Source organism: Trachurus japonicus, chromosome 21, assembly GCF_045865225.1.
Source record: "Trachurus japonicus isolate A0001 chromosome 21, Traja_1.0".
Taxonomy (NCBI): domain Eukaryota; kingdom Metazoa; phylum Chordata; class Actinopteri; order Carangiformes; family Carangidae; genus Trachurus; species Trachurus japonicus.
In genome coordinates this window covers 26,438,448-26,453,458 of record NC_140927.1, presented here as the reverse complement: position 1 = coordinate 26,453,458, position 15,011 = coordinate 26,438,448, and the positions used below count along the sequence as shown (strand labels likewise).

General features: G+C 40.9%; 1 protein-coding gene across 1 annotated transcript in view; it reads left to right on the top strand.

The window, feature by feature from the left end:
• The window catches only part of gdap2 (ganglioside induced differentiation associated protein 2), a 53,025-nt gene that overhangs the window by 29,228 nt on the left and 8,786 nt on the right, over nucleotides 1-15,011 (top strand). The window contains exons 12-13 of the mRNA XM_085766050.1: nucleotides 10,094-10,148; nucleotides 12,316-12,459. Coding sequence (XP_085622176.1) covers nucleotides 10,094-10,148; nucleotides 12,316-12,459 — 199 coding nt within the window. The remainder of the gene's footprint in view (nucleotides 1-10,093; nucleotides 10,149-12,315; nucleotides 12,460-15,011) is intronic.

The following is a 15,011-nucleotide window of genomic DNA, read 5'->3' as shown; positions in this document are numbered from 1 at the left end:
GCATGCTGGGGTATGTTGCATTTCATAGATGTGCAGCGTCTTAGTTTTCAGACTCATCCCTCTGCTGCCACACACGGTGATTAAATAAGAAAACACTGTGGCTGTTGTTGCTTTTACCTCCCACCCTCCCACACAAGGGCACTGACTCTTAACGCTCTGTGCCGTAGCGTCGACGTCATTTGGCCTCATCGCTGCTGATTAATGGCCAGGATGATCAAACATAGAGTGCGAGCCTTTTCCTCTAATGAAATGATTCAAAAAGTTTCAGAGAGTTTGTCCAGATGGAGACTTTGGTAGTTACTGTTGTTTCTCTGTTTATAGTAATAAGGTGTTAAGTCGGTCCAAGTGCAGCATCTTAATAAAATGTGAAAGTGCTAAACTCAGCAAACTCACACGACCTTTGCTTGACCTTCATTTGGCTTCTTCGCCTCGGTTACCTCCTCCTCCTCGTCCTCCTCCGACCGGCTGACCGACCGTCAGAGCGAGCGACCAAGCTGACGTCTGCTGCAAACTGCCGGTGGAGTTCAGATACATCGCTCATGCGACGGACGGCGTGACACCGCCAAGGTTACAGCGTTTTGGAGGTTTTGGAAAAGCAGAACGTGCTGTGAAATGCTTTTGTTTCGCTGCGGGTTTTGGAAATCTGGAGGCCATATTTGGAACAGGAAATCCAAACTTGGAGCGAGCTCTTGGGGTGATTTATTGGCTGTAACTCATCCTTTATCAGAGCGGGGTTGAAAGCTTTGAGAGCAGACCCTTGTTCTGAACGAGCGGCGCGGCCTTTTCTGAGGAAAAACCCCCTGTTAGACATTATAGAGAGTGTGTGAAAGTGTGGAAGCTGAAGAATGAGCGTCTATTTGGGTCCACACAAGCCCAGTCAGTTGAGACTTACACACATGAAATTAAAGCTAGTATCTTGTTGATAAATACGGCATAGCGATACCATTCACTCTTAAACAGATTTTTAAAAAAGATTAGAAATGCAGTCCAGACTTCAGACCTGGATCTGAATCAGATTCTGCTCAGAAACATAGGAGAGGCTGTGGGACACGCTGGAGGGAGGATGTCTGTTATCACAACACAATGTTATTACATCAGAAACTCTACACATGGAGTCAGATGTTGAATCTGGGATAAATACTGGTCGAACATTGCATCTCTTTGTTTGCAGTCTGCTGCGAGGTTCTCCATAGATGAATAGTTTCATCACACCAAATAGGAGCCACATCCTCCAAATGAAAACCAGAGTTGTTTGCAGGTCCGCACGGCCATCGCGGTGCTGCGTTACCCAGAGTGATGGCTGTGCTCTTGAAGCGTCGGGACTCGCTGATGGTTTCATTGTTCCGCCTGGTGCAGTCCAGCTTTGTTTGAACCGACTCGAAGCTCCGGTTGAGGGCCTGAAATGTTTCAAAGATACTGAAGATGACAAACTGAGTGGTAGGAAAATGTGGTTGAAACGATGGCTTGAGGTGCATTTTCTCATCTGAAGCAACGCTGTCGTCATGGAAAAAACCCGAGGACGTCCAGCAACCGAACAGACGATCAGACGGACTGGGACAAACCCGCAGGTTAGGGTCGATTTAGAGGAGAAAACAAAGTTGAGTTAAAAACCCAAACAGCCTGTTTGTGAGTCACTGTTCACACACTGACATCCTAGTTCAGCTCTGATGTTTACACAGCGCCAGAGCCGGACCGAGCCAGAATGTGATTTGCCCCCCACCGCCTCGACGCAGCCAATAATGTCAAGTATTGTCAATACCAAATTGACCTGATCGCTCAGACTGTGTTAAATTTCTGGCTTTGAAGAAATTGTAATGTATAAAACTACTGATGAACTCAATGATCTTAAGATAACCAGTATCATCATTTGAATAAATACATAATATTTTAATATTATATTATATTTTATAAAAGTTATAATTCCTTTGTTGATGGAAATACTATAATGTATTTCAGCATTGTAGCCCAGAGAAAAACTGTCCATTTGGATAGAAGACATGTAGCAGCATTTAGTAAGTAAAAGCATAATATAACAACATGGAAAAAATATTAATTGGCCTGGTATCATCTTTATACTTTGCGATGTTTATTCATTTTACTAGATTCATCTCAAAGTTTTAGCCTTTATGTTACATACAACAAGCATTTTCCAGACCCAGAAACTTGAGCTAACCCTCCAATTGAAGAACAGATCAAAAGCGTTTGACACAACATTGTGATGCCTGTCGAGGGATTAATGTTAAAATGATGACATATAAAGGTGTAAAGTGTGTCCAAGCAAATTTCCGTCTGTAGAATTTATTTAGAATATATTTAACATAGAAGAAGAATACATAATATTTCTTTAAAAACAATTACATATGGAAGAATTTAATTGACTAAACTTGTTTATCATGTCATGGGTGGGCTGTACATAAATAAAGGTTGAATTTAATTTATACAAACTGTCACAATAAACAAACTATTTATTGTACTGATGGAGATTTGCTTGGACACACTTTATATAAAGTAACATTTCAAACAGAGTTAGCCAATTCCTTGGGGTAGCATGGTTCATACCACACTGTTAACAAAAACATTTAAAGCTCTACACACTGTATACTGTAAATAATCTGCTTTAAATTGTTGGCTTGTTTATAATCCGTCTGGTCGTTGTTTTGGTCAATTGACTCACTAATATGAACAATTATCCCGTTGTCTATACTGAAGATGTATGTTTAGCATCCTACAACATAAACACACAAAGCAGAAATTACAACATAGAAAACACTGTCACAGCTTTTGGAAAGTACTTGAGGGAAAACCTCTCGGAGGAACCTGAGGCCTCGTGGTTTTTGTTAAACGTTTCTTGTTCTTGTCTCTTTCTAGTTTTTGGAAACCACAACTGAACAAAGTTTTGTCAGTGGGGAAACTCCACGTAGTGATCTGCATCTTTTAGCCCGTGCGTGTTCTTCTGTTCGTTACATCCTGTGACTGGTCATCCGGTTGGTTTCACCATACCTTAGTTTCTTAGCTTAACTCATGTCTGGAAACTCCATTTAAGAGTTAAAGAAGAGTTTAGTCGTTACTTTTCCTGAAGGGGTGTATATGTATGACTAAGAGGAACAGGTGTATTTTAACCTCACACTGATGAATGAAAGGGTTCGGGTAGAGCCGACTATGTCATTTCAGCTTCCTGTCACCAGAGCAGGGAAATCCCATTCAGCCTCACACACAGTGGCCGTGCAGCACCAACAGCACAGTTTGCTGATTTATCACAGAGAGCTGCAGCTCAGGGCGAAAAGATAATTAACTCTAAAATGTCAGAGTTATTTAAAGCTGCACTGGCTCTCTGCAGAGTTTCAGCTTTGCTATGGATGGATGGATGGATGGATATGTGGATATGTAGATATGTGGATATGTAGATAGATACTTTGATACTTAGATAGATACTTAGATACTTATAGATGATGGATACTTAGACACCTGATGGATGGATGGATACATAGACGGACAAATAGATACATACTTACTTGGATACTTAGTTACTTATAGATGGATACATGCATGTAGACACCTGGATGGATGGATACATAGATGGACAGATAGATAGATACTTGGATGGATAGATGGATGGATATGTAGATACTTTGATACTTACGTAGATGCTTAGCTAGATAGATACTTTGATACTTACACAGTAGATGGATACTTAGACACCTGGATGGATGGATACATGGATGGACAGATAGATACTCGGATAGATACGTGTTTGGATGGACAGATAAATACTTACTTGGATACTTTGATACTTAGTTACTTACAGATGGATACATAGACACCTGGATGGATGGATGGATGGATGGATTGATGGATGGATATGTAGACATGTAGATACTTTGATACTTAGCTAGATAGATACTTGGATACTTATAGATGGATACTTAGACACCTGGATGGATGGATGGATGGATGGATGGATGAACAGATAGATACATACTTGGATAGATACGTGTCTGGATGGACAGATAAATACTATACTTAAAGAAAGAAAGAAAGAAAGAAAGAAAGAAAGAAAGAAAGAAAAGCTTCGTCATGTACACTAGCAGTGACTGAGGATTGGTAGTCCTAAATCTCAAAAAAGAATCTAAAAATCATTTTCTGTTTTCTAGGTAACCTTAAAGCAGATAACAGCGGCACGGCCGTTTCGGCTAATGCTGTGTTCAAGGCAGGCTTTTGAAACTGTAAGTTACAGCTTCAAGTCACAACTACGACTTGGTAGCGTTCCAGGTAACCCGTAGCTCGTGTTTTTACCGTCCTGTTGTCTGTGAAAGTTTCCTATAACGGCCACTCGTAACTTCCGACCCGTGAACTCGTACCAGATCGAACTGGTATGACTTCACAGGAAGGAAAAACACAAAGTACGAGTTTCCTTGAACGCACCATGAGTTAGCAGCCCCCGCCCTTGTCAGGCATCAATTGGTCCTCGTGCTACGTCACCACATTCACGCGCATCCCTTGGCTGCACACACAGCCCTTCATGCCGTTCTCTCCCCTCATTGGATAACACTTGTATCCCACAAGGAAAATTTTCTCCTCGGGTTACAGCAGAGCAGAGTGACGGAGAGACTCGTGTTTAGGCTGAAATACTTCATGTAAGTGATTGCTGACGGAAAATAGGACTATTTAGGACTTATATTAACAAAAACATTCCACTGATATCTGCTTTAATGTGTCAACATAAATCAAACTAAGACCTGTATCAACCTTAACTTTAACCCTCTGAACCAACACAAACCTTTAACCCTCTGTATGTTTTCATGAGCCACTCGTCTCTCCTCTTGAACCTGTGATACATTTCTTTCTCAGGTTTTTCAGTCGTTGGTTTTATATAAAGGAGGAGGATGCTTCAGTGTTGTTGGGGCCTGGTGTCCTCAGTGAGAGTCCCCTCTGGTCTTTGCTGTTTCTGCTTATTCTCGTCTGCGAGGGACAAAAGTTCTGTTCCCGAGTTTCATGTGTTTCATGTTTTGAGTATTCAATTTCATCTGAACGCAGCTTTCATCTGTAAATGTTATTCAAGTCTTACAGTTTCTATTTATTGAGTCAGGATGTGTGATTGATTTAGAAGTTTTTTTTTGTTTTTTTTTATGTCTCAGTTTCACTTCTCTGCTCTTCTGGCTTGGCGGCATCCACGGCCCATAGTCTCAGCCTGGCATGTCTGCCATGTTCAGTCCACTGAGCTATAGATTGGCTGCCCGTCGCGATTTTTTGGCTCCACACAACCCAACCAGCAGACTGAAAGCCAAACATGAACACAAAAGAGTTTCCAAAGCTGTCAGGCTAAAGTGGGGGGAGATTGATTACTTTCCCCAGGACACAGATGAGCCGGTGTGTGGTTGATTATTGTTGTTTTTTCTTTTTGTCCCCTCAGGATCCAACGTCATGGTTTAGTACTACCGAGTTAGTTTGTCAACTACAAGATCAAGTTCCAGCTGCTGTTGGCCGACTGTTTTGTATTATATGAGCCGTGTGTGTGTGTTTGTTTTTGTGTGTGTGTGTAGTATGACAAATGCCAACTGTTGCAAATGCAGTGGGTTATTGTCGGTGTGCTGCCATGAATTGAACAGCCAGGTCTGCACTACCACCGCTATTCACAGACTGAAACCTGAACACAACTGCAGACATTTGTTTATGGTTTAATTACTGTTTTGTTGACTTTGTTTGTTTGTGTCAGAGATTCACCCTCAAGCTGCAGCAGCTCCACAGTTTAAAAAAAAAAAAAACACGGATCGGGATTCCCATCTTCAAAACAGAGGGATGAAGGATTTGGACCGGGTTGTTAGGGAATCACTGTCTTCTATCAACCGGTTTGTGCCGGTTTAGTGACCTCAGGATTGCATCTGTGCGTTTTGCCAGTGGGTTTTTTATTGCTTCATTTGCACGACGACCTCCAGCTGGGACGGTCTGCAGCCAGAGGCGAAGTGGCTGTGATGAGGGTCGGTGTGGTAATTTGCCAGATAATGGTTTGTGTTACTCCCTGCAGGTTGAACACAAAATCGAAAGTGTCTCTGGGTCTTTTTCCATTCGTGAGAGTTAACAACATGCAGGAGGAGATTGACAGGCGGAGTGGTGAAACCATCTGTGGATTTGGCTGCAACGAACCGTCGAGCCGTTGTGGTGAAAAGAGTTTTGTCTGAAGGTGAAGCTTCTCAATTTACAAGTTGAATTTGATTCTCACGTCTCGCGCCACCACGAGCTCAGAGTGTGAGATCATGGAGACAAGTGGCAGAACGGAGTTTCCTTCGCAGGCCGTTTGGGGGTTTGAAGCGCTTAAAATGAGCAGTTAGAGATGTATTATGTGCAAGATATTCACACATTCAAACGTCTTGGCTCCAGGTTCCTCTGATGACGTTCTGGAGAGGTCAAGACATTAGGATGGTGTGCAGAATCGTTTTCTGTTGAACACTGAAGAGAGATCTTTTGCACATAATTGACAATCTGATCTGATGTTGGTGCAGATACTTGAGAAAACCGAATTATGAATTTATTTATTTACTATTAAATTAATCCGACTATAACTGGACAACTGAGTGCATGTTAACACGTTAGTCAGACTAATATCTGAGTTCTCCAACTCCGATTAAGACACCCAGATAATGCAATTGGAATTCAATTCTCCGGCATGTATACGCCTTAATCAGAGTTAAACTGGACAACGCTTGTGTGCCTGCTCCACACCCCCCGTGCTAACGTAAGACCCCAGAACAAAAACATCCAAGAAAGCCGGTCGCAGAAGCTGTTGTTGTAGCGTTACGGCGTTCTTGTCTGCCTCTTGAAACCACCATGACCACGAGGGATAAGATAAGATAAGATAAGATAAGATTATACTTTATTGTCAGATCACTCTGAAATTTGTTTTGCGTCCCATGACGTCCAAGTTTCACACAAATAATAACAAAATACAAGAAACATACATTTACAAAAAGCATAAATGTTACCCTCAAAAGTCACATTTAAAGAAAAAACACAAACTACCTCCTAACTCCATTCACAACATAAATCCAACATTACAACACAACACCCAGTGCTCAGTCTGTACATGAACCCTAGGGTCTACTTAGAGCCCAAACTCTGATTTAACAGTTTGACAGACTGCGTGGCACCTTACCTGCACTATAAGTAATACGCACGTTACGTACGAGATGAACAAAGCCGTACGATTAACCATCTTGCTGTTGTTCGAAAATGGCTAATCGGTCAACCGGAAAAGGGGCTGTATTAACCCGCTGGAACAACGCATAGTCGCCACCTGGTGTTGAGGAGGAGGACACGTTCCCGTCCGTTGCATGTAGACGTACTGACTGTAAAGTAGATCCTCCTGTTACTGACTTCTTACAATATCTTGTCAACAGTTAAAATGTTGGACGAGTGTTGTCGGCAGTGACGTCGAGGTGGCACTGGAGGAAAAGTCAGAAAAACCTCAAAACCTCACAGGATTAAAAATAAATCCTGCAGGGACCATTTAACTCCTTAAACAATTTCCACAGTGATCCATTTAACAGTTGTTGAGATCTAACTGGATGAAACTACAGACAGAACAAACAGAGACGCTCACACCTATCCAGCTAGAAGTCTAATGGGAGATGAATAATGGCAGCGTGAAGTGATTGTTGGATCCTCTGACATCGCGTTGCATTTGATGCCCGAGTTCAGAGCTGCTTCTGCTTCAATCAAATGAATTAAGAAGTGATTTTTGGATTAAATCACCTGTGAGTTTGGACGGCGTTCAGTCCATTTCTGACTTTATGTGCCACCTTTGTGTCTGAGATGTGTTTGATTTTCACACCTCACTTCTTCCTAACATCGATCATAACTCCCAGACGTGGCCAACAAGTTGTTTTTCATCTCTTCTCTTCTCTCTCATGTTTGTCTGAGGAATAAAAGGCCATTCTCTTCTGTATCTGAACAATGTGGCGCAGCAGGGATTCGACTGGAAGCTTTTAACGTTTGCTGTGTTTGATGGAGACGGACCGGTGTTATCCGAAGCCAGCGCATGCAATGCAAACCGAAACAATGAGTTAGTTAGTCTGTCCTTAATATTTTCAGATTCCTCCGTCTTCTCTTTAGTGTTTAGCTTGAAGCACATTCATGCCTGGGTGAAGGCAGACCTTTAAAACAAGAAATATGTGTTTTATCTGAAAAAGCAAAAGCAAAATCATTTCCTACCTAATGAAATAAACGGACATTTGTTGCTTTTTGTTGGTGCCAGTTATATGCAGCACGACAACGTATGCGACTCAAACAGGAAGTCATCACATGGAGTTATTTAGAAGAACAATGCAGCTGGAGACAAATTCATTTTCACCGGCAAATGAAGCAAAAAGTCAAAATAGGCCGAAGAGAGCAAGAATAAAAACCTTCTTCTCATGAATCTTGAAGTTGAAGCGAAGTTTACGACATTTTACTCAATGATGGTGCAAAGATATTGATATTATTGCATCAGCTCAATGATCTGAGCATGAAGCAGCAAGACTGATGTGCAGGTGAAGTCACAGAGAAGCAGATACACAATTTAATAATGTGACATCCCTCATACAGATGAACTGGTGGCAGTGGCACAGAGGAATAAGATACTACGCAGCAGGACTGGTCAATTACAAATTCAGCAGTCGGGACAGATTTTCCAACCAGGAACTACTGTATATGTAGGCCAGACATTTTCAGTGGCTGGTGGTCAGTGGCATTGAAAAGGGGGAAAAAAAGAAGAGAAAGATTATTCATCGTTTCCCTTTAAAATTCAGTCACATGTGACAGTGGCACATCAAAATGAGTATAAAAACAATGAAATAAAAAACTTAAACTTAAGCTGAACAGAAACTGAGGTAGAAGCAACACTTGATTCCACTTTTGGAATAAAAATAAACATTTTGCTCATTTCTAAGCTACACCTCAAAGTATGTAAAAAGAAAAATATCAAAATACTACTGAGGATTAGGAATAACTCACTTCCCTTATGAATAATAATAAACATTTTGTCCCCTTTCCCTTTCTGTGTGGAGTTTGCATGTTCTCCCCGTGTCTGTGTGGGTTTCCTCGGGGTACTCCGGTTTCCCCCACCACTAAAAACATTGGGTTTTCTCTGTGTTTCTTGCCGAACCACGGGCCGGGTCAGTCGGAGGTTGGTTCTGGGCGCCATGTGGCCCCCTGGGCTGCTATTTGAGTAGGTCTGCTGCTGTGCAACGTGTTATAGGTCAATTAATGGTTGTTTTCTGTGTTTTTACTGGAATTATTGGAAATTAAAAAAAACAAATGCCCTTTAAAATCCAGAAAAATTAGGCTATGTTTAGTTGTGTTAAAGGGATAGTTCAACATTTTGACAAATTGGCCCAGTCCTAATCCTGCCATATTTTTAGAACGGCGGAGCAGAGCCGCAAGCTGCTCAGAGCTACGCCACGGAGGCTAATGGGATTTCTTGGTTTCCCTCATCAAACTCATCAAATACACAATCCAACAACTCCACAACGCTCTGGTGGACAAGTTGTGACCTGCACATTCACCACGCTATGAGATGATAACACAACGTTACCACACAGAGTTGTTTTAGAGGGAAATACATGCAAAACTGCTGATGCACGTTGCCTTCAGGGGCAGTTTTTCATCAACAGTCTCTGCATTTGCCTCTAAAACAACTCTGTGTGGTAACGTTGTGTTATTATCTCATAGCGTGGTGAATGTGCAGCTCACAACTTGTCCACCAGAGCGTTGTGGAGTTGTTGGATTGTGTATTTGATGAGTTTGATTAGGGAAACCAAGAAATCCCATAATGAGCCTCCGTAGCGTAGCTCTGAGCAGCTCACGGCTCTGCTCCACCGTTCTAAAAATAGCTTGCACCGACAATTAAAGGTAACAAACCTACTGCTATGACTATAGGGATTATGGCAATGGGCCAATTTGACAAAATGTTGAACTATCCCTTTAATCAGCAGAAGAAACATACCTGCACACAGCAGTTTCTTCTTCCCCTGTGTGTGTGTGTGTGTGTGTGTGTGTGTGTGTGTGTGTGTGTGTGTGTGTGTGTTTCTCACTGAGCTCCTTTTTGTTTTATGTTTTGCAGGTTTAAGAAGAACTTAAAGGCGTTTTACTACGTACATCCAACATTTCGCTCGAAGGTGAGACTATACGTCGTCTTTTATTCAACCGCCTGGTGTTTGTGTGTTCAGTGATATCGGTGTGTAACTACACGTCTGTCAACAAGCTCCAGAAATTAACGTCTCAGTTCATGTTGTAGTGAGAGTGAAAGTAGAGCTGTGGATTATACGAGTGTCAATGTGGTTCTCTATATTCACTTCACTGTGGGTTTCAACTCATGACTCCGGCTGTGAGTTATTAATTTATCGACGCCTAGAGATAAAGTTATTATAAAGTATATAATTATAAATAAAGTAAATCTAACCATATATGAGTAAATAAAGTAAATCTAAACATATAAATACAAAATAAATGTAAGAATAAAAAGACCTTATAGCATAATATATGAAAAAAAAAGAAGACGGAAAGGAGGAAGTGAAGAAGATAAGGAGGAAATGAAGACAGAAAGCAGGGAGGGAAAGAAGGAGAAGAAACGAGGAAAGAAAGGAAAAAAGGGAGGGAGGAAAAGAAGGAGGAAAGGGATGGATAGATGGAAAGGAGGAGGATATGAAGGAGGAAAGGAGGCGGGGGGAAGAAGGGAAGGATGGACAGGAGGAAATGAAAGAAGAAAGGAGGAAGTAGAAAATGAAGGAAGAAAATGAGAAAAAAAGGAGAGGAAAGAGGAAAGGAAGGAAGGGAGGAAGAGAAGGAGGAAATGGATGTTAAGATGGAAAGGAGGATGATATGAAGGAGGAAAGGAGGTGAGGGAAAGAAGGGGAAAAGAAAGCAAGGAGGGAAGGAAGAACAGGGGGAAATAAAAGAAGAAAGGGGGAAATAGAGGAGGAAGTAGAAAGGGAAGGAAGAAAATGAGAAAAAGAAGGAGAAGAAAGAGTAAAGGAAGGAAGGGAGGAAAAGAAGGAGGAAAGGGACAGAAAGATGGAGGGGGATATAAAGGAGGAAGGGAGACAAGAGGAAGGAGGGAAGGATGGACAGGAGGAAATGAAAGAAGGAGGAAGTAGAAAAGGAAGGAAGAAAATGAGAAAAAGAAGGAGAGGAAAGAAAGGAGGGAAGGGAGGAAGGAAGGAAAAGAAGGAGGAAAGGAATGGAAAGATGGAAGGGAGGAGGATATAAAGGAGGAAGGGAGGCAAGGGTAAGAAGGGGGAAAGAAAGGAAGGACAAGAGGAAATGAAAGAAGGAAATAAAGAAGGAAGTAGAAAAGGAAGGAGGAAAATGAGAAAGAAGGAAAGAAAGAAAGAAAGTAAGAAAAAGAAAGAAAGTTTAGCTATTTCTCCATCGCTAACATTAGCATTAGCAGATGTTTCTGTCCTTGTACTGACGTTAGCATGCTAACCAGTTAGCCACTTCCTGTTCAGTGTAACTGTGTAAATTGTCACCTGTCGTCTTTTAAGCTTTAAAACATGAATCCATTAGTGAACGCTGCTCGTTTGTTCCGCCGTTTTCAGTTACATGGAAACTTTCTGTAAAACCTTTCACCAATTTTTGCCAAATATCTTTTTATGCCCTTGAAAGAAACAGAAAGAACTCATTCATCTCTTTAAAAAAAACAAAAAAAAAACATCTTGTCTCGTTTCACTGCACTTGGCCGGCGTCGTTTTGACTCGACACTGTAACCTGCCCTGACTGTTAAAGACATGGCACGGTTTTACAACAGAACTTAATTCCCGAAAATCACAGTTTCCTGCTCCAGCAACATTATCATTTTAAAGGCTCAGTAATCATGAGACTCACTCACTCGGTATTTTGAACTTGGACACTTTTGTGCTTTGGACCGAGGCCTGACATTCCCAAGGTGAGACTATTATCCAGAAATGTGTGTATGAATGTCCATCACGCTCTCGATTTAGATGCTAATCCTGATCCAGATGCAAAGTCAACACTTGTAAATATTTTTCTGTTTTGAAATAACAAATCTGTAGTTTTTTTTTTTTTCTGAAGTGTTTTCTGGTTTATGTCAGTTTTTTTTTTTTATTGCTGACTGGAGTTACAGATCTTTGATGAAACGTTCCTGTGGGGATAATTAAATCCTCATTAGTTGTAATCTGCTTTCTGTTGTTTGCTTCAGAAAAGTTGTGTGTTCGGTTTCGTCTTTGTTCGTCGTAGTAAGATCAAACAGCATCTATAACTGATGAGTTCCTCTTTCTCTCTCTCTCTCTCTCTGATTCATCACTTTACTAACGCCACGTCCAGTTCTCCACGTGGTTCTTCACCACCTTCAGCGTGTCGGGGATGAAGGACAAAGTCCGTTACCTAGACAACCTGCACCAGCTCTTCACCTGCATCAAACCCGAACAGATCGACATCCCTCCATTCGTCCTGGAGTACGACACCCGGGTAAGCACCGTCCCACCCAGGACGTGTGGATGGAGACATCCATCACACACTCACAGACATGCTGGTGTAAGCATGTGCCATCTAGAATTAAAGGAATAGTTCACCAAAAAATGAAATTCATTATTGACACACCCTCACGCTGATGAATACTCCGGAGTAGTTTTTTATCCCTTAAAGTACAACTGGAGACCCGGGAGGGGGGTTCGTAGTCCAACAAAATCCTTATATGAGACACAAAAACTACACAAAACCTTGTAATATTCCTCCATACTGCTCGTCCGCTGCAATCCAAGTGTCCTGAAGGGATATAGTCCAGAGTTTACTGGAAACAACGTAATTTAGGACGTTTTTACAACCTAAACAGTCCTGTATTGTGCTTTGACGTTCACACGCGTGAACGCAAGAGCGCGCCCCAGGCAAATTCATTAGTGTGTCTCCCTGAGAGCTACGAGCCTTCTTGGGGTTTTGACAGTTTGAAAAACCAGTGTACACCAAAATAGTGTGAAATAATATAAACAATATAAGGTAAAATGAAATAAGAAAATGGCATATCACAGTAAATGATAAACAAACAAAAATGAGATATTGTACAGTATGTACGAGGAGTCAGAACTGCAGCAGCCAAGGGTTTGAGTCTTTCCAATTTAAATAAAGGAAAAACACAGCATTTCCCCATTCATTCCCAAAATCATGGAAGTTTTCCCTTTGGTCCGTCAGGCTGTTGTACAGGTGTCACATTACCTCGATGGAGGTTTAACTCTCCAGGCTCTTAAAAGTCATTACATCTATAAAACACTCAATCATATTTCAATGACACCTGGGAATTAACAAGACTTAAAATAATAAAATAATGAAACTGTGATGTTGCTACTGTACTGTAGGTACACACATTAAAATCATTGAGGAGACAGTAATCTCACTATCCATCCATCCCACTTTTCCCATCAAGAACAATTCATTCTGGACAATGAACTTGTGTTAAACTTCATCCACTAACACAACAACACCAGAGAAAACAAAAGGTTTCATTACAACAATTAAAGACTTATCAACACTTCCTCAACAGATCAAAATAGATATGTACATTTTCAATGTAACATACTAATATTTATAATTTCTCACCAACTCACACAATCTTTCCTCCAAACGTTGAGTCATTTTCCAAAGTTTTCTTCTTCTTCGTTGTGTTTTTGTGTCGAGCTGATGTGACATTTGGGATTTTATTTGTTTAATTTCTACATCTTGAACATAAATGAATATATCTGTTTCATTTGAACTATTATCAACATCAAACAGGAGTTCAACGCACCAATTTCTCTCCAGTCACCACCTGTGGGTCTTGTTCTCACTACACTGAAACTTTCCTGTGGGTTCGGCCAAGTTAAAATCATGAACTGTCAATAAACGCTGCTGGATGTTGTCACAGAGTCAGTCGTGGTCTTCTGCGCCAAAACCTTTGACTTATGTCTGAAGAACATCTGACATGTGAGACAAATTATCCTACGTTTTTCAGCTTGAAGAATCTGCAGCTTTAAAGTCTCTGACGTCTGAAACTTAAAGTCCTGGACTGACCTCCGTTTGATGTCCAAGTGTTTTTCTTTTCTTTCTTTTTTAACAATTTGTTTATTGAATTTTCGTATTAGAAAAACAATAGTGTGTCTAATTACAGATATAAATTCAGCATATTCCCAAAACAGATACCAACCCCCCCCCCCCCCGCATCTCTCGGGCACCCAGCCCCAGCAGATGGACACAGTTAAAAGTAAAAGTTAAAAGTAAGAAAAGACAAACAAAAGGAAAGAGGAAAAAAAAATGGGTTGAGAAAGAGAAAAGGAAGAGAAAAAGAGGATAAATAAACAAGTGAATAAATGAATGAATGAATAGATAAAAAAAAAACTAATAATAATAATAACGGTAGTAATACTCAAGAAGAAAAAAAAAAAATAGACTAATAAGATCAAAAAAGAAGCATAAATATCTAAGTTGGCAGGTAGTAAGAAATATAAATCAATTAAAAATGAATAAATAAGTTAGTAATAATAAAAATATATATAGTCCAAGTGTTTTTCTGCCTGTAGCTTCTTTTCTTTTTCGTCTTACATTTTGCAGGTGGCAACCAACGGCGGGTGTGTGTTTCGCCTTACACGCCATCGTGTGATTCCTACATCTGTTTTTCAGGCCCTTATTATTGCGTTTTAATGGAAATCCACTGTAAACTGATGTCGCCGTGTCCTTGCATACCACGAACACAGACACTTTAATCTGTTTACACTCTATTTGTGTTTTTTATTGTTGCAGAACAGAGATTGAGTGAGAAAAATCTGCATGTCTGTTGATCTGCATTAGATATGTGTGTATGTGTGTGTGTGGGTTATGTGAACCAGAGAAGGGGGCAACAATCAGCTAATTGACCTGTTTTTAACATGTGCGTGTAAAGAAACGGCACCTATTAATCAGTTGAGCCAACAAACTCAATGAAAGTGACATTGTGCAGGACGCTGCTGTTGCGCTGATTTCCCCCTTTGAAATGCGCTGCGCTCTGATGTGAAGAT